The 18,487-nt window shown below is 46.8% G+C and overlaps 1 protein-coding gene across 1 annotated transcript; it reads right to left on the bottom strand.

The window, feature by feature from the left end:
- Positions 1-4,369: 4,369 nt before the first annotated feature.
- FAM32A (family with sequence similarity 32 member A) lies at positions 4,370-9,824 on the bottom strand. The gene is made up of 4 exons (XM_043467194.1): positions 9,665-9,824; positions 9,405-9,546; positions 4,880-4,933; positions 4,370-4,627 (listed from the first exon to the last, which is right to left on the bottom strand). The coding sequence occupies exons 1-4, from the start codon at positions 9,736-9,738 to the stop codon at positions 4,559-4,561; spliced, it is 339 nt and encodes a 112-aa protein (XP_043323129.1). The 5' UTR covers positions 9,739-9,824; the 3' UTR covers positions 4,370-4,558.
- Positions 9,825-18,487: the final 8,663 nt, after the last annotated feature.

The raw sequence follows: 18,487 nt of genomic DNA, 5'->3' as shown, positions 1-18,487 counted from the left end.
TGCTTTTTAAAATGCTGTGTAGGTTTATAGGGAGCAGTAAGATGGCTGGATGGCATCACCAACTCAATGGACGTGAATTTGAGCAAACACTGGCAGAGAGTGAAGGACGAGGAAGCCTGGTTTGCTGCAGTTCATGGGGTTGCAAAGAGTTGGATATAACTTAGCAACTGAACAATGGCAACAAAGGAGATGGTTTCTTGGAAAGAGGTCAGACAAACTCTCTTAATGGCCCTAAGTCGAGTCTTATAACAGTGCCTGTCACCTGTCAGTGTTAACACTTGTCAATGAACAAGTGTGCCAGTTTACTGCATGAAATGATCTCTTGAACACCACACCCCACTGAACCTAGGCAAAAAAAAGTGATTACTATCGTTGGCGGTTAGTGTGGGTAATGCAGATTGTGATTCCTGATTAATCTAATTCAATTATATCTCTTTTGCTTTATGAACACTGGAAAATCCCTGCATTTCATCCCAATGAACCATCACAGTACCCTGGGCCCAGTCCAGCCAGCAGTGTTAGAACCATTTACCCAGGCTGCCTGCCTCTCATTTATCTTTTTATCTTCCCTATTACCTCCATTTTGGGTTTTGAAAGAGAGTTTTTGCAACTCTGTGATTATATATACTATACTTGGGGTAGAGATGTAATTACAAGAAAATACAGAGAAGAAAAGTAGAATTGATGCTGAGCAGGGCCCTGTGGGACTCCAGGGCATGGAGATCCTTTTGTCCCCCATTCCTTGTAGGCAGAGCTCTTGGCCTCCCTGACCTTCTCTGAGTTCCAAAGGGCAGAAGAGTTGCTAATCAAAGAAGCAGCAGCAAAACCACCTGAGACAGAGACTCAACAAGATTAGAAGATGAACCACCTAGGACCCTGCAGAAGAAAAAATACAAGAGTGTTACTGCCTTGATCCTTATCACATACTCAGCCTGACTATATAACCTTTCCCTGCTCACTGGGGGCCGGTGGCGGTGGGGTGGGACACAGTTCTTGAGATGCTAGCATACTGTGTTCCCCCTTTGCCTGGCAAAGTAATAAAGCCACTCTTTCTTTCTCCTCCACAACTGTCTCAGTATTTCTGTTTGGCACTGGTATGCAGACAGCCAAGATTTTGCCGACAAATCTTTAAAGATTATCAAGTGAATCCTGGGCTGGAAGAATTCTTGCACATTGCAGACAAGAGAGCCTTTTTGACACCAACTGTCTTAAGAAATCATATTTTACCTGGCCTCATTCTTGCCTAATTTATTGCAGTGTTTTAGAAAAACATGTCTCTTTTCTAATTACAAATATCTCACTGAAAAAAAAATTGAGGAAATGACAAAAACATAAGGCAAAAAGAAAAACCACCCAGGAGAGGTAACAACTCCCATTATGGAGCATTTCCTTTTCAGGCTTGCTCTGGGCTGACAAAGATCCATACAGTCAAAGCTATGGTTTTTCCAGTAGTCATATATGGCTGTGAGAGTTGGACCATAAAGAAGACTGAGCGCCGAAGAATTGAAGCTTTCGAACTGCGGTGCTGGAAGACTCTTGAAAGTCCCTTGGACAGTAAGGAGATCAAAGCAGTCAATCCTAAAGGAAATCAACCCTGAATTTTCATCAGAAGGACTGATGCTGAAGCTCTGATACTTTGACCACCTGATGTGAAGAGCCAATTCACTGGAAGAGACCCTGATGTTGGGAAAGGTTGAAGGCAGGAGGAGACGGGGGAGGCAGATGAGATGGTTGGATGGCATTATCGACTCCATGGATAGGAGTTTGAGCAAACTCCAGGAAATAGTGAAGGATAGGGAAGTCTGGTGTGCTGCAGTCCATGGAGTTGCAAAGAGTCGGACAGGACTGGTGACTGAACAGTGGCAACTGGGCATTTTAGATGTTTAATACAGTGTCAGCAGGGCTAGGAGGACAAAATCTTTTGAGGAAACAGACTTCCAGGTGCCAAAAGTACTGTCACAGCACATGTGCTGGGCTTAGTTGCTCAGTGTGCCTGACTCTGCAGTCTCATGGACTGTAGCCCCCAGGACCCTCTGTTCCTGGGATTCTCCAGGCAAGAATACTGGATTGGGTTGCCATGCCCTTCCCCATATCTTCCCAATCGAGGGACTGAACCCAGGTCTCCCCCATTCGGCAGGTGTTCTTTACTGTCTGAGCCACCAGTGAAGCCCCCAACACTACACATAAATTACTTGTAACCTACTTTTCTCCATATGTGGAGGAATTTGAATCACACCTGAATTTCATCCTTGGCAGTGAATGTATAGGACCATAGTTGCTCAGTTATGTCTGACTCTTTGTGACCGCGTGGACTGTAGCCTGCCAGCCTCCTCTGGCCATGGAATTTTCAAGGCAAGAATACTGGAGTTGGTTGCTATTACCTTCTCCAGGGGATCTTCCTGATCCAGGGATTGAACCTGGGTCTCCTGCACTGCGGGCAGATTCTCTACTGTTTGAGCCCCCAGGGAAGCCGCAGTCAATGAACTGTGTGAACTCTGTGACATCTCAAAAGAAGACCATGCTGATTGTGCTAGACTGGAATCTCTCAAACTTTGCTGCACACTGGGGTCACCCGGGGAGCTTCAAAAACCTGTGATGGAAGCCCACCCACAAAGCACCGGAGTGTTTTCTGATTCTGGCTGCCCTGGGTCTTTCTTACAGTGTTTAGGCTCTTTGTTGGGTGTGTACACTTCTCTAGTTGTGGCGCTTGGGCTTAGCTGCCCCAAAGCATGTGGGATCTTAGTTCCCCAACCAGGGATGGAACCCACGTCTCCTGCACCTGAAGGCAGATTCTTAACCACTGAACCACCAGGGAAGTCCCAGCATCAGTGGCTCTTAATGCTCCCCAGGGGAGCCTACCATAGATTTTGAGCCACTGTAGTAGACTGTGGGGCCTCAATAAACCACATCTCCTGGTTGTCCATGCCCTGTGTAGTTCCCTCCCAGAGAGGGTTTGGCAGTGACTTGTGTTGGCCCCATGGAATACGTTACGAGAAGAGATTCTGCAAGATCTCTGGCACCATACAAGTCACTGTAACCTAGATGAAGTAAACTACACCTCATGAAGCAGAACCTCCCAGCTGAGCTTGGTCAACCCACAGAATCATGAGAGAAATCCCGTTGTTTTCAGTCTCTCTGTTTTGGAGTGGTCTGATGGGCAGGGAGAATTGGAATAGCTGTCTTCCCCACTGTCAATGCACGCTTTTCACAGCACCACCACATCATGCTTGAAGACCCCAACTGCTGACCCATGGGTGGTAAAGGCCTGAAAGCGCCTTCCAGTTAATGGGGGAATCTGCCCCAAAGAGCCACTGCTAATAAGACAGTAGGTCACCTCCCTTAGGTGGGTTGCAAACCACAGGTGAAAACATGTGTCATCTAATTTTTCCAAATTGAAGGGGGGATAGTTTTGTACATACTGTACATTCTTTGTGAGTGATAATACAAGAGGCAACATTTCTAGTGATACTCAGACAGCCTATAATTAAGCTACTCAGACTTATATTTAATAACTTTTTTGTTTTATTCTGCATTCCACATGTGGCAGTCCTCAATACTTGGTTTTTCTTCCCTTTCTTATTCTTTCAGCATCTCTGTCAGCACACTCTCTCCCAATAGCAAATGCAATGTGATCCTCATGTGGTGGGCACACAGAGGCCCTTGGAGATCCTGGCTATGCAGCATGGGGACCCGAGTCCTTCCTTTTGGCTGTGTGCACGTCTGTCTGTGCTGGGGCTCTGCCTTGGTGAATGCCAAACGTGTAATGTACCAACTCTGAATAAATACGGGGGGCTGCTTGGAGCCCACAGTTGCGGGTAAAATGGCAGGCTGTGTCTGGCTGGGTTCCCTTACAAAGAAAATTGTGTTGACTGGCAATGTCTGCCATGGTGACACCCACTAGACCCATGTCTGGAATGGGGATGCTGGGAGAAGAGGGTACACGCTGGCCACAGGATCAGAAAGGGACAAGGTGTGTGTCCCATCGGTGCCTTAGGTGGTGGTTCTGTTTCCCAGGCTGTCTTCTCTCACTGGCCAGGAGGAAGCAGTTTGAAGGCTATGGAGCGCCAAGTGGCTTCTCCAGGCCCTAGGAGAGCACAAGCTCCAAGCTAGAAGGAACTTAGAAGGGCAGGCCATGCAGGGCCCTACAGGGATGTGCACACTCAGGGCTGTGAAGACATCAGCTCTTTGTTCTCTGGAGTCAGTTTTATCCACGCAAAGCCAGCTGGCTGGCTGTCAAAGAGCCAGAGGCAATTTGGGGTTAAGAACACTTTTCCACCGCACTTACCCAGAAATAACCTTCATCTCTGGATAAACCTTCCAAACTAAAGAGGTCTCTCTTCTATGCGCTACTGAGAAATCAAAACTGAGGAAAAGGACAGTCCTACTTTAATCAAGTTCCAGAATGAGGACACACAGCTTTGAAAAGCACTGTCTCAGCAGAAGACGCAAGGATGTGTGCATAAGAATGTTTCTAAAAATACCAAGGCCCCAAACATAACTGCGACGTTGCCTTCTGCTCCTCCTCGATGCCATCCGGTAGGTACCCGGGGTGGGCCTGCTACTTGGTCCAGCTGACTTTGGGAATGTCATAGTGCTCCGTGAGTGTGTCCAGGTGTCTGTTGAAGTCCTGGGAAAGCCGAGGGGAAATGCCATGTCAGCAGTGCCCAGTCCCCTTTCTCCACGTTCTGTCTCTCTGCAGTGAATCCCCACCCCCTCTCAAATCCACCCTGCCAGGCCTTCTGGATGCCCTGCCCTTAAATGACCCTGGGGAGGCTGGGTAAATCTGCCAGCATGCCAGTGGCTCCTCTGCCAGGCTCCAGCCTCTCGGCCTGGCCTGGCCCCTACGTGGCCCAGTCTCCCCCAGCAGCACGTGACTCACCTCTACTCTCTGCTTGTGGGTTTTGGATGCTTTCTTCAGGATCCTTTCCATTTGCTGAAGAGAGGAGAGAAGTGGAGGTGAGTCACACGCCTGGTGCAGGCCAGGCCAGCACCGGGTGGAAGACAGGAGCCCGGGCCAGCCTGGCTCTGACACTCAGCATGGCTGGAGGTCTCAGGATGTACACCCCGCCCCTCCCTCGACTCCACTCAGGAGGGTCCAACAGGGATGCCTGGCCATCACATGCACCACTAGGAACTCACATCCGCTGCCCTTCGGTCTGAGTGGCGGGAGACATACTAGCACTGACTTAAGGAGACCCTGCTGGGAGCTGTATATGCGCTTCCTGCGTCCTTGGGCAATTGACTGCTTTCCCAGTTTGCAGAAAAAGAAAAGTCTCAGAAGGGGTCTGAGGAAGCATGATAAATGAGGAAGGTAATGTGTGTGTGCTCAGTCGTGTCCAACTCTTTGCGACCCCATGGACTATAGCCCACCAGGCTCCTCTGTCCATGGGATTTTTCCAGGCAAGAATACTGGAGTGGGTTGCCATTTCTTCATCCAGGGGATCTTCCCAACCTAGGGATTGAACCCGTGTCTCCTGTATCTTCTGTACTGGAGGTGGATTCTTTACCACTGAGCCTCCTGAGTGATGGTACACAGTGTTAAGAGGGCTACAAGATCCAGATCACCTTGACAAGTGTAATTCTGGAACATCCATCCTGTACCACCATGACCTCCCCCATTCCTTGTGCTTAACACCAGTGGTACCTGGTATGAGTTAAAAGCATGGGATGCAGGGTCAGACAGACCTGGGGCCACATCCGGCTTTCTCACTTACTAGCTGGGTGATTGCGGCCAACTCACTGTGGTGCTCCCCCACCTCCCCTGCAAATGAACCCAGCTGCCTGGTACTGGTGTCCTGGTGCAGTCCCCTACCATGCTGACTCTGGGCTGGTCCCATGACACAGTTTACTTAACAGAATTCAGTGCCAGTGCCGAAGCCATAAGAAGACTTAGCAGCTTTTGCTTTGTGTTTCTAGAAGCTAGTCATCATGCGGGATGTCTGATGACCTTGCTGGAAAGAAAGGACCTGGAGAATGAGATGACATGTGGGGAGGCATGTCCTGGAAGGAGCACTGAGGTACCAGACATGCCATGGTGAAGCATGTTCCAGCCGGGGCTCCAGCTCCAGCTGCCATCTGACTATACCAGGTTCCCAGGGAGGCCAGCAGAAGAACCACCCCACTAAACCCAGTCAACCCAGGGAAGCTTGAGATAGACTGTAGACTGCCACCTGGCTGTCTCCTTTGCTGCCTCCTCATCCCCCTCTACATCCAGTTGGCTCCCACCTAGCTGACACTCCCACTCTCTCTCAAGTATCTGCTTTGTCCATCCCTGCCTCTTCCTGCTGTGAGCCTACGTGGGGTCCATGTCTCCTCACAAGAGGCCATGCTGACTTGACCAGCTGTCACCAACGCCAGGCACTTGGCGGGGCTCTGCCCTCCCTCCTCCCATTCCATGCACCAAATTCACAGGCTATTACGGGTGCTGTCACATACCCCACTTCATAGACAAGAAAAAGCCAGGACCAGAGTGAAGAGTGGGTGATGGAGCTGGAGATGCCAAGCCTTGACCCTTTCCACCAGGCTGGAGCCTTCGTTCTAGGAGCTGTCCAGCCTACAAGGCCCACTGTGCTCAATCCAACACTCTTCCACGAGGGAATCTGCATTTCCCAACTGTCCTTGCTTTGCCCGCACCTGCTCCCCCATGCCCCTCTCCTCCACCAAACAAAACCCTCAGGAGTACTTCATTTCCAACAAGAAAAATTTCACCTTGATCTTCTACCCTCCAGCTGGAGGACTGTTTCTCCATTCCCTTTGACAGCAAATCTCCCGAGACTTGTTTCAAATCCTTGTCTCCACTTCTGCCTTTCCCCACCCCCATTTGGATCCACTCAAATCAGTCTTCCTTTCCTCCCGATCACAAATGCCAACTAATGGCTCAGAGTGCAGCTGATCACTTCTAATTTAAAAAAAAAAAAGAATTTTTAAGGGTAAATTTTTTTAAGGGTAATTCAAGGTAAATCAGATTTATTTATGGCTGTGTGAGGGTGGGCTCTTAATGGTGGTGTACGGTCTTTCTCTCTAGTTGTGGCACTTGGGTGTAGATCCCACAGCCTGTGGGATCTTAGTTCCGTGGATCCTTAACCACTGGACCACCAGGGAAGTCCTGCTTCTTCCTCTTGGAACACTTTCTCCACTCAGCTCCTAAGGACATGCTCTCTCCTGGTATCCTTCCATCCTGTGCTCCTTTGCAATTTCCTCTCTCCCACCCTCAGATCATCAGAGGTCTGATCCTAGACCTCTTCTGTCATTATGCCTCCTCGAAGGAACAACTACCCAGACCTTTCCTCCAAACTGCAGATTCAGGTATCAAAGAATGTCCATGAGAATTCCCTACTTGAACTTTTAACGGGCACTCAAATTTAACTTCTAAAACCAAGATCTTTTCTTTTTTCGGCTGCACTGGGTTTTTGTTGCGGCATTCGGGGTCTTCACTGCCATGCACGTTGCCTTGCCGCACATAGGCTTAGCTGCTCCAAGATATGTGGGTCTTAGTTCCCTGACCATGGATGAAACCCACGTCCCTTGCACTGGAAGGCAGATTCGTAACCGCTGGAGAGTGTGTGTGTGTGTGTGTGCAGGCGCACACTCTGTTGCTCAGTTGCCCTACGGACTGTAGCCCAACAGGCCCCTCTGCCCATGGAATTTTCCAGGCAAGAATACTGGAGTGGGGCAATAAGAGAAGCCACTTTAATAAGAAGCCCTCACAATACCAGGAAGAGTAGCCACTGCTGGTCACAACTAGAAAAAAGGCCCTCACAGCAATAATAGACCCATTACGGTCAAAAATAAAAAAATTATATATATATAAAGAATACTGAAGTGGGGTGCCACTTCCTACTCCAGGGGATCTTCCTGACCCAGGGACTGGGTCTATGTCTCCTGTATTGGTACCACGTCTCCTACAATAGCAAGTGAATTCTTTACCACTAGCCACCTGGGAAGCCCAACAAATCCCTAAAACTAAGATCTTGCTCCCCCACTTTATAGAAACCTGCTTTACTTACAGTCCTTCCAATTTCAGTAAACCAGCACCTCCATTCACCCAGCTTCTCCTACCAAAAATCTTGATCACCCTTGATTCCTCTTTCCCAACCCACACCCAACCCAACAGCTTATCTGGCTGTTCTTCCTTCAAAACCTATCCCAAACCTGATATCTTCCATTACTTCCACTATGACTGCCCTACTCTGAGGGGCCATTATTGGTCACTTTGACAGTTGTATGAGCCTCTCTCTCCCATCCCATCCCAACTCCAGCAGTAAAATCCCAGCCCTGCCTCTGACTAGAACCGTAAGAAAGTGGCTTAAGTGCATTCACTTGTTAAATCCTCACCACAAACCTATTTGTTTGAGGTTGGGACTTGAGTCCACCATAGAGATGAAGAAATTAAGGTGTGGGAGGTGAGCCAGCTTGCCCAGAGTTACATCATTAAGAGCAGCAGAGACAGAATGGGACGCAATCTTATCAAAGCCAGTGAGTTCTCGCTCTCTCTTTTCTCTCCTATGACTCAATTAGGCCTGGAAGTAATGAGTTAACTTTTCCTGATATTACTGGGCCAAATCACCAAGACCAGGGTTAGTGTTTCTCAGCCTGGGCACTAATGACATTTTGAGCCAGAACAACCTTTGCCGGGCGCACACTGCCTCAAGCACTAGCAGCGCCCTTTCCCACCCCCCAACTCACCCAAGTTGTAAAAAAAAGAAAAGAAAAAGTCTCTAAACATTGCCGAAAGTCTTCTTGAGTGGGGAGGTGGGGGAGAAAACAGCATCCCGGTGGTTCGGGACCTAGACTGATTACTCCCTCGCCCAAACATAATGGTCAGAACTTACGTATCCCACGCTGACCTATCCTTCCGTCACCCGAATTTGTTAAATATCTAACATTAAGAGAAATCATTCATCAGATCTTGAAAATACAACATATTTGAAGCTGCCAAAGTTGTCATGGAAACACTATGTGGTGACTTACAGCAGCGAGTATGCTCATTTAACGTCAACTGTCAACATCAACTGAGCACTGACTTTATGCCAGACGAAGTGCCATTTATCTACGTTACCTCACGCAAAGTTTCCATCCCTCTCAGGAGACAGCATCATCCTGACCCTTATATTTGTGGAAACAGAGGCACCAAGCGGTGAGTCACTGACCCAGTGTCACGGGGCAAGTGAGCGACAGCGCTGGAATGCAAACCTGGGTCTCTGTCTCTCCCCTTTGTGGTCCGAAGAACCTTCTTGTCCTCGGAGCTTTCCCGCCGTGAACTCTTACGCACTGTCTTCTCCCCGGAATTAAGGTCCTCTCTGGCCGCCCTCCCTCCCCCGTGCGTCCCGGGGCTTGCCTCCGAATCCACCCGGGGAGACCCCGATCCGCACGCGGGGCATCGCTGGGCTTCCCACCCGCCTTACCCGCTTCTCCTGCATCTTCTCGAACGCCGCTTGGGCCGGTGTCCGCTTGTCCAGTCCGCGCCGCTTCTCCTCCTCGCTCTTTTTGCTCGTTCCCATCGCTTCCAGGAGTTTCGCCTTGTCTTTGTCTTTCTTCTTCTTCTTCCTAGAAGATGAGACGGGTACGAAAGGTGGATAACGGCGCGTCAGAGGGCAACACCCGGAGGTCTCAGGGAGAGGCTTAAAGAAGAGAATACAGGGTCTCCAGGGATCTCAGGACTTACCGCTTAGTCACTCCGAGCTCTGCGACGCCTTTCAGCTTCAGGGGCCCCCTTTGGACCTGCTCGTAGGCCTCCATGGCCTCCTGGAAAGCTCGGGGCGTAAAACGCCACACTTCCTGTTTGATAGCCCCGCCCCCATTCCCGCCTCCCTTCGTTTTTATTGGTCATCTAGGCGGTGCGCATGCGGTCTTGGAACCTTGACTTAAGCCACACTTCCGGGTTCCGGGCCGCTGGCCGGGGGAGTCAAGCTCGACCCAGTCTTTGTGTCCTGTCTCCTGCCAACATTGCAGACTTTGGCTCCCGCTCCCGATTTCCCCCGCCTTGGTCGCCTGGACCTGGGAAGCCAATTGAACACAGCCCGTATTTCCTAAAACCCAGCGTTTTCTTGGCGCTTCCCGGGTGGCTCACACTGTGAAGAATCCGCCTGCAATGCGGGAGATCTGGGTTCCATCCCTGGCTTGGGAAGATCCCGTGGAGGAGGGCATGGCAACCCACTCCAGTATTCTTGCCTGAAGAATCCCGATGGATAGAGGAGCCTGGTGGGCCACAGTCCATGGGGTCGCAAAGAGTCGGACGTGCCTGAGCGACTAAGCACAGCACAGCAACGTTTTCTTGAGTAGTTTGTGCGTATTTGGATGTTGTGTTCTCTGTCACTGCCATATTTGAGCGTTCAATGGATAAACTAATTTTGTAAACCGTATAAATAATCTTTAGTTTTTCAGGTAAATGAGGATAGTATGTGAAATACTTTTGTGGTATTTAAAATATTTTTTAAAATCGATTTAATTGGGGTACAATTTATAGACAGTAAAATGCACCCATTTAAATTGTACCCTTTCACGAGTATTGTCACTTTTGTGTTGTTTTGTTGTTCAGTCACTAGGTCGTGTCTGACTCTGCCACCTCATGGACTGTAACACACCACGCTTCTCTGTCTGCCGCTATCTCCCTGAGCTTGCCCAAACTCATATCCATGGAGCCTATGATGCCATCCAACTATCTCATCCTCTGTCGTCCCCTTCTTCTCCTGCCTTCAATCTTCCCCTGCATCAGTCTTTTACAGTGAGTCAGTTCTTTGCATGGAGAAGGCAATGGCAACCCACTCCAGTACTTGCTGGGAAATTCCATGGACAGAGGAGCCTGGTAGGCTACAGTCCCGTGGGGTCGCAAAGAGTCAGATGCGACTGAGCGACTTCACTTTCACTTTTCACTTTCATGTACTAGAGAAGGAAATGGCAACCCACTCCAGTATTCTTGCTTGGAGAATCCCAGGGATGGGAGCTTGGTGGGCTGCTATCTATGGGGTCGCACAGAGTCGGACACGACTGACGTGATGCAGCAGCAGTTCTTCGCATCAGGTGGCCAGAGTATTGGCGTTTCAGCTTCAGTATCATTCCTTCCAATGAATACTCAGAGCTGATTTCCTTAAGGATTGACTGGTTTGATCTTGCTGTGCAAAGGACTCTCAAGATTTTTCTCCAGCACCACAATTCGAAAGCATCAGCTCTTTGGCACAACTCATTAGCATTAAATACGTTCAAGTGTTGTGCATCTGTTTATTTTTTTTTATCAGATTACAAAAGATACACAAACATTAATTGTGGAATATGTAATTTAAAAAAATACAGAAAAACCCACAGTAGAAATCACACCCATCTAGGGGAAAAAAAAAAATCTGTTGCTGTGTTAATTTCTTTATTTCAATCTCTTATCTCTAATTTAAAAAAGTAAAAATGGGATCTTAACTCCATGCTTGCTTTCTCTTTGACTCTTTTCTCTATCAGAATACCATGACTGCTTTTATGGATTTTTTTCTTTTTTGTTTTCATGTATGAGTTAAAATTTTTTATTGTTGAATTTTTAATACTGAGGAAAACAGGGAAGAAACCTAAAATCTCCCATAATTTTTTGCTAACATTAAATATATGTATATACACACACACACATATGTGTGCATGCTCCATGTAAGAAAACCATGCAGTACAGAAAAGGTTAAAAGAAAGAAAGAAAAAGGAAAACAAGAGTAGAAAAAACAAACAAAAGAGAAGAAACTGCCCATCTCCTTCCAAACCGATTAACACATTCATTTTGATTCTTTACAGCACAGAAATGTGTGTTGGTTGTTGTATAGTCACTAAGTCATGGCCGATTCTTTGCGACCCCATGAACTGTAGCCCGCCAGGCTCCTCTATCCATGGGCTTTCAGAGGCAAGAATACTGGAGTGGGTTGCCATTTCCTTCCCTCAGGGAACTTCCCGACCCAGGGGTGGGACCCACATCTCACACACTGTGGGTGGATACTTTACTGCTGAGCCACCTGGGAAACCTAGAAGTGTGTATATATATCTATCTTTCTGTGTGATATTCTTTTATTTCTGTCTCTGATTTTTCATTTATCAGATGTCTCTAAACTCTTCACAAGAAAGCAGGTACATCTCTACTCCACCTTTCTCAAAGCTGGATGTCTGATGGCTGAGTGACGCCCTCCCGGATGACCATCTACGTGCCGATAAATTTTACCTGACTTTTGCAAGTGGCCTGAATCTGTAGCAGTGGAATTGCTGAGTCCAAGAGTATCTGCGTTTATGCATTTAAACTTGTACTTCTGTTGCCCAAACTGTGCCAGGGACTTTTTTGGGAGGGGATTAGCAGTGTGGAGAGGGAGAAAAAGTGAGAAGTAAGAAGCAAGCTCCCATAAATCTAGAGGGGGCCCGACTAAAGAGGGCAAGATGCCAGCCTTTTCCCGTTCTACCTGCAGGGGGCAGCAAATGACTGCCCAATTCTCCAGCCATAGGCTCAACCTTTGGCTAGCTGGAATTGATGAGATCGCCAAGGAAGGAACAGTTTTCCCACGCCAGCGGTTGGGGGCAACCAGGTAGCACCAACTTCTCAGGAAGGGACAGGACAGACTCAGGTGGGAAGATCTGTTCTCCCCTAGGCAACCGGGTGGCTTAGGAGCTCCCTTTTTGTCACTTCCAAGGCTGTGTGTCCTGGAGCAAGTGGCCTGACTTCTCTGAACTTCTCTTCCCTCTTTTGTAAAATGAGAATGATGATTACAACAACAACAGGTAGTACTTATATGAACTCATGTGGGTAACCTCATTTATTCTCACAGTCACCCTTTTATGTAAATCATCTTCAGTTGAATTCAGTCGCTCAGTCGTGTCCAACTCTCTGCAATCCCATGGACTGCAGCGTGCCAGGCTTCCCTGTCCATCACCAACTCCTGGAACTTGCTCAAACTCATGTCCACTGAGCCGGTGATGCCATCCAACCATCTCATCTCATCCTCTGTCGTCCCCTTCTCCTCCTGCCCTCAGTCTTTCCCAGCATCACGGTCTTTTCCAATGAGTTAGTTCTTCACATCAGGTGGCCAAAGTATTGGAGTTTCAGCTTCAGCACCAGTCCTTCCAATGAATATTCAGGACTGATTTCCTTTAGGATTGACTGGTTTGATCATCCTAATTATATATTAATAAAACCCTAACCTTAACCCTAATTTTAATTAACATCCTAATTTTATATTAATAGGTAGAGAAACTGAGGCACAAACGTAATCCAATGCATACTGAGTGTTCGACCCTTGTCACCCACTGTGAGGCCATCCTCTCAAATAAGAGGATTACTTTTACAAATCTTTTTATAAAGATTATGCATTATTTTATAAATCTTAGGAAAGTGTTTCTCAACCTTTACTCCCCATTATTACCTCCTAAAGAGACCATTTTAATTTAATTTAAAGAGAAAGTTAAATACTGATGAATTAAGATTTTGTCAGGGAGGTTTAAGATTTGGAGGGCCACTTTGTGGCCTATTGAAATATTTGTTTTCTTGTCCCCCACTCCCCCAAACCAATTTTCATCCTCTTGAGGGTAGTATTAACTTCACCAATAATTTGTGTTCTAAGGGGGTAAACGTGGCAAATAAACTGAGACAATGCTTTTGATCACTTAAAATTTTTATTTCATTTCTTTTAGTTTATATTTTATTTGGCTTTGTCGGGTCTCAGTTGTGTGGGATTTTTTGTTGTGGTGCATGGACTCTTCAGCTGTGGCAGGCTGGCTCAGTAGTTGCAGCTCATAGTCTCCAGGGCGTGTGTGTTTCAGCAGTTGCAGTGCATGGGCCTGGTTGCTCTGAGGCCTGTGGGATTGTAGTTCTCCCACCAGGGATCAAACCCAAGTCCTCTGCATTGCAAGGCAGATTCTTAATGACTAGACCACCACCCCTTAATTTATATCCTCTTAAAGAGTCTCAAGATTTTCATCATATAATGCTGCTTTGTCTACAAACAAAGAAATACAATGAATCAGTTAAGGCTTCCTCAGCGTCTTCATCCTCAAAGCATATTCTTCAAAATCACTTTCCAACTTTTCCAGGTTGTCAGTGTCTTTGCTTTATCACATGACACCTCCGTCCGTGCTATCAAGGACTCTCGTAAGGAGCATTTCTTTAAGACAATCTGCATTGTTTTCAAAGAACAGGGTTTGGAGAGGGGGAAGAAAACATACAGTATGGTGGGAAAACATGGGAAATAGTGCCTTCAGAGCAAGACAGAGTTGTCGATAATGTGGCACAGCCCTCAAGTAATCCCTGGTGGGACTTCCCTGGTGGTCCAGTGGTTAAGACGTCACCTCCCACTGCCAGGGATGCGGTTTCGATCCCTGATCGGAGAGCTAAGATCCCAGGTGACTCATGGCCAAACTACTAAAACACAACACAGAAATAGTACTGTAACAGATTCAGTGAAGACTTGAAAAAAAAAATGGCCCACATTAAAAAAAAAAAAACTTCTAAAAAAAGTAATCCCTGGTATGACATGATAATGAAATTGAGCAGGATCCCATAGGGCCTTGCCTGAGACAGACCCCCTTGTCTTCTGCCTTTTGTTTTTAGAAAAGTTTTAGTGTCCTAGGCCTTTCCCAAGTTCTGAAGAGTGAACTTAATCAGAGAAGTGAGAAAATGTAGAAAGAAAGGAAAACAGTCAAGTAAACAAAATAGTAATAGTTTAGTCATTGACATAGTGAAAGACCTTTCAATTCAGTTTAGTTCAGTCGCTCAGTCGTGTCCGACTGTTTGCTACCCCGTGATTCGCAGCACGCCAGGCCTCCCTGTCCATCACTAACTCCTGGAGTTTATTCAAACTCATGTCCATCGAGTCGGTGATGCCACCCAGCCATCTCATCCTCTGTTGTCCCCTTCTCCTCCTGCCCCCAATCCCTCCCAGCATCAGGGTCTTTTCCAATGAGTCCACTCTTCGCATGAGGTGGCCAAAGGATTGGAGTTTCAGCTTCAGCATCAGTCCTTCCAATGAACACCCAGGACTGATCTCCTTTAGGATGGACTGGTTGGATCTCCTTGCAGTCCAAGGGACTATCAAGAGTCTTCTCCAACCTTTAGTTCCTCCTCAAAAACTATAGATGATATTCCGAGCCCTAATTGAGCTGTTTTGGTTTCCCTAATGGCTCAGATGGTAAAGAATCCGGCTGTAATGTGGGAGACCTGGGTTTGATCCCTGGGTTGGGAAGATTCCCTGGAGGAGGGCATGGCAACTCACTCCAGTATTCTTGCCTGGAGAATCCCCATGGACAGAGGAGCCTGGTGGGCTACAGTCCATGGGGCTGCAAAGAGTCGGACACGACTGAGCGACTCGGCACAGCACACACAGCAGATACTGAAAGTCCCAGCGGGTGGAAGAAGTTAACTGTATGCTGCCCACAAGCAGGTAACCCCAGAATGGTTGGAATCAGAAGGTTGACAATCTAGATTCCTCCAAATAACCACCTTGATGCCTCACCACCAGCCAATGAAAAGGACATAAAAGAGCTGATCATTCACCCCGTGACTCGCTCTTTCACCTTGCTTTTAAAAACCCTTTCCTGAAAAGCATTATGGTTTTCAGGTCTTTTGAACATGAGCTACCCATTCTTCTTGTTTGGCCCTGCATTGGGCACCTTGCCATAAATGTTGAAATTTCCTTCTGCACAATCTGGTGTCATTAGATTGGCTTTACTGCACGCAGAGGGGCAGTTCTGAATTTTGGTTCAGTTCCAATGAGCTGGGTACATCACCTCTGAGGTCTTTCCCCCACCAACCCATAAATTCAGTCCAATCGTAAGAAAGCATCAGACAAATAAAAATGAGGGCCATTCTACAAAGGCTCTGACTAGTACTCCTCAAGTCTGTTTTTGTTTTTGCTGTTGTTGTTCAGTTGCTAAGTCGTGTCTGACTCTTTGCAACCCCACGGACAGTAGCACGTCAGGCTCCTCTGTCCTTCACTGTCTCCCAGACTTTGCTCAAATTCACGTCCATTGACTTGGTGATGCCATCCAGCCACCTCATCTTCTGCCACCCACTTCTTGTTTTGTCTTCAATCTTTCCCAGCATCAGGGTTTTTTTTTCCAGTGAGTTGGCTCATCACATCAGGTGGCCAAAGCACTGGAGTTTCAGCTTCAGCATGAGTCCTTTCAATGAATATTCAGGGTTAATTTCCTTTAGGATTGACTAGTTTGATCCAGACTATCAAAGTAATGAAAAAAACCCACCAAACTTCCCCCAAACCCATAACTACAGACTGGTGATCAGGGGCCTAAAGAGACATGGTGATTAAACACAATGTGGAATCCTGCAACAGAACAAAGGAAGAAACTGCTGCGTGCACTAGTGTTCACAGCAGTATTATTCACAATAGCCAAAAGGTGAGTGAAAGAACCCCAAGTCTCCATCGGTGGATGAATAGATGAACAAAATGTGGTAGATCCAGGCCATGGAATATGATTCAGCCTTAAAGAGGAAGGGGATTCTGACACATTCTACAACATGGGTTCAATCCTTGGTCCGGGAGAATCCCACATGCCGTGGGGCAGCTAAGCCCATGTGCCACAACTGCTAAGCCTGCGCTCTGGAGTCTTAGAGCAGCAACAAGAGAAGCCACCTCAGTGAGAAGCCTGCACACTGCAGCTAAAGAGTAGCCCCCACTTGCCACAAGTACAGAAAACCTGCACACAGCAACAAGGACCCAGCACAGGCAAAAATAAAATAAAATTTTAAAAAGGAGCCCTGTGCCATTAACACTCATTCCCCATTCCCACTCCCTCAGCCTCTGCTAATCATGAATTTGTTTTCTGTCTCTGTGGATTTGCCTATTCTGGACATTTCAAATAAATGGGATCATACAACATGTGGCCTTTTCTATCTTCTTTAACTCAGCATACTGTTTCTGAGGTTCATCCACGATGTAGCAGGAATCAATTAATCATTTCCTATTATGACTGGATAATATTCCATTGTATGGCTAGACCACAGTTTCTTTATCCATTCACTGATTGATGGCCATTTGTGTTGTTTCTACTTTCTGTCCATTTTGAATAATGCTGCTGTGAACATTCATGTATGTACAAGTTTTTATGTGGACATAGATTTTAAATTCTCTTCATCTAGGAGAAAAAATTGCTGGGTCATATGGTAACTCTAAGTTTAACTTTTTAAAGACCTGCCAGATTGTTTCCCAAAGTGGCTGCATAATTTTGCATTTTCATCAGCAGTGTGAGGGCTTCCCCAGTGGGTCAGTGGTAGAGAATCCACCTGCAATGCAGGAGACACAGAAGATGTGGGTTCCGTCCCTGGGTTAGGAAGATTTCCTGGAGGAGGGCATGGAAACCCACTCCAATATTCTTGCCTGGAGAATCCCATGGACAGAAGAGCCTCGTGGGCTATAGTTCGTAGGGTCACAAAGAGTCGGATACAACTGAGTGACTGAGCATGCATGCATGAGCATGCACCAGCAGTGTAAGCTGGTTCCAATATTTCTGCATCCTGGTTAACCCTGGTTATTGTGTGCCTTTTTTTAAATTATAGCCATCCTAGTGAGTGTGGTTTTGATTTGCATTTAATTTATCTAATGACTAGTGATGTGGAGCATGTTTTCATGTGCTTATCGGCCATTTGTATATCTTCTTTGGAGAAACGTCTATTCAAATCCTTTAACCATTTTGTTTTGCTTTAATAGACATTTTTAGAGAAGTTTTAAGTTCACAGCAAAACTGAGAGGAGGGTACCGAGACTTCCCTTATATCTCCTGCCCTACTAATACACCATCTCCCCAGTTACCAACACCGCCCCCCCCAGAGTGGTGCATTTGTTACAATTAATGAATCTACATTGACCCATAATCAGTCCGAGTCCATAGTTTTAAACTAGAATTCACTCTTGGTGTTGTACATTCTGTGGGTTTGGACAAATGTATAATGATGCAAGTGTAATGATGCATACTCATCATTATAGTATCATACAGAGTAGTTTCACTGCCCTAAAAATCCTCTGTGTTTCGCCTATTCATCCCTCCCTCCCCTTAGCCTTAGCCTATTTTTCACTTGGGTTATTTGCCTTTTTATTGTGATGGTGGTGATGGTGTAGTCCCTAAGTAGTGTCCGACTCTTGCAACCACAGGAACTATAGTCTGCCAGGCTCCTCTGTCATGGGATTTCCCAGGCAAGAATACTGGAGTGGGTTGCCATTTCCTTCTCTTTTTTTTTTTTGTAGACTTGTAACAGTTCTTTATGTAGCTTGGAGACCAGTCCCTTGCCAGTTATGTGATTTGCAAATGTTGTCTCTGTTTTTTGGGCACGTACAGGTTATTGTGTACACATAAGTTTTCATGTCCTCTGGGCAAATGCCCAGGAGTGGGATTGCTAAGTCATGCATAAGTGTCTGTTTAACTTTATAAAAAAACTGCCAACTCATTTTCCAGAGTGGCTGTACCATTTTGCATCACCATGAGCAATGTATAAGTGTTCCAGTTGCTCTATATCCTTGTCAATACTTGGTATT

This window comes from Cervus canadensis, chromosome 4, assembly GCF_019320065.1.
Source record: "Cervus canadensis isolate Bull #8, Minnesota chromosome 4, ASM1932006v1, whole genome shotgun sequence".
NCBI classification, from domain to species: Eukaryota; Metazoa; Chordata; class Mammalia; order Artiodactyla; family Cervidae; genus Cervus; species Cervus canadensis.
The sequence above is the reverse complement of the archived record's forward strand: the minus strand, read 5'-3'. Positions and strand labels throughout refer to the sequence as shown.

Excerpts from the sequence above, each read along its gene's own strand:
- FAM32A (XM_043467194.1), bottom strand. The coding sequence starts at position 9,738 with ATGGAGGCCTACGAGCAGGTCCAAAGGGGGCCCCTGAAGCTGAAAGGC. Across the intron at positions 9,547-9,664 it reads GAGCTCGGAGTGACTAAGCG|GAAGAAGAAGAAGAAAGACA; the intron begins GTAAGTCCTGAG and ends CTCATCTTCTAG. Across the intron at positions 4,628-4,879 it reads CCCACAAGCAGAGAGTAGAG|GACTTCAACAGACACCTGGA; the intron begins GTGAGTCACGTG and ends CGGCTTTCCCAG.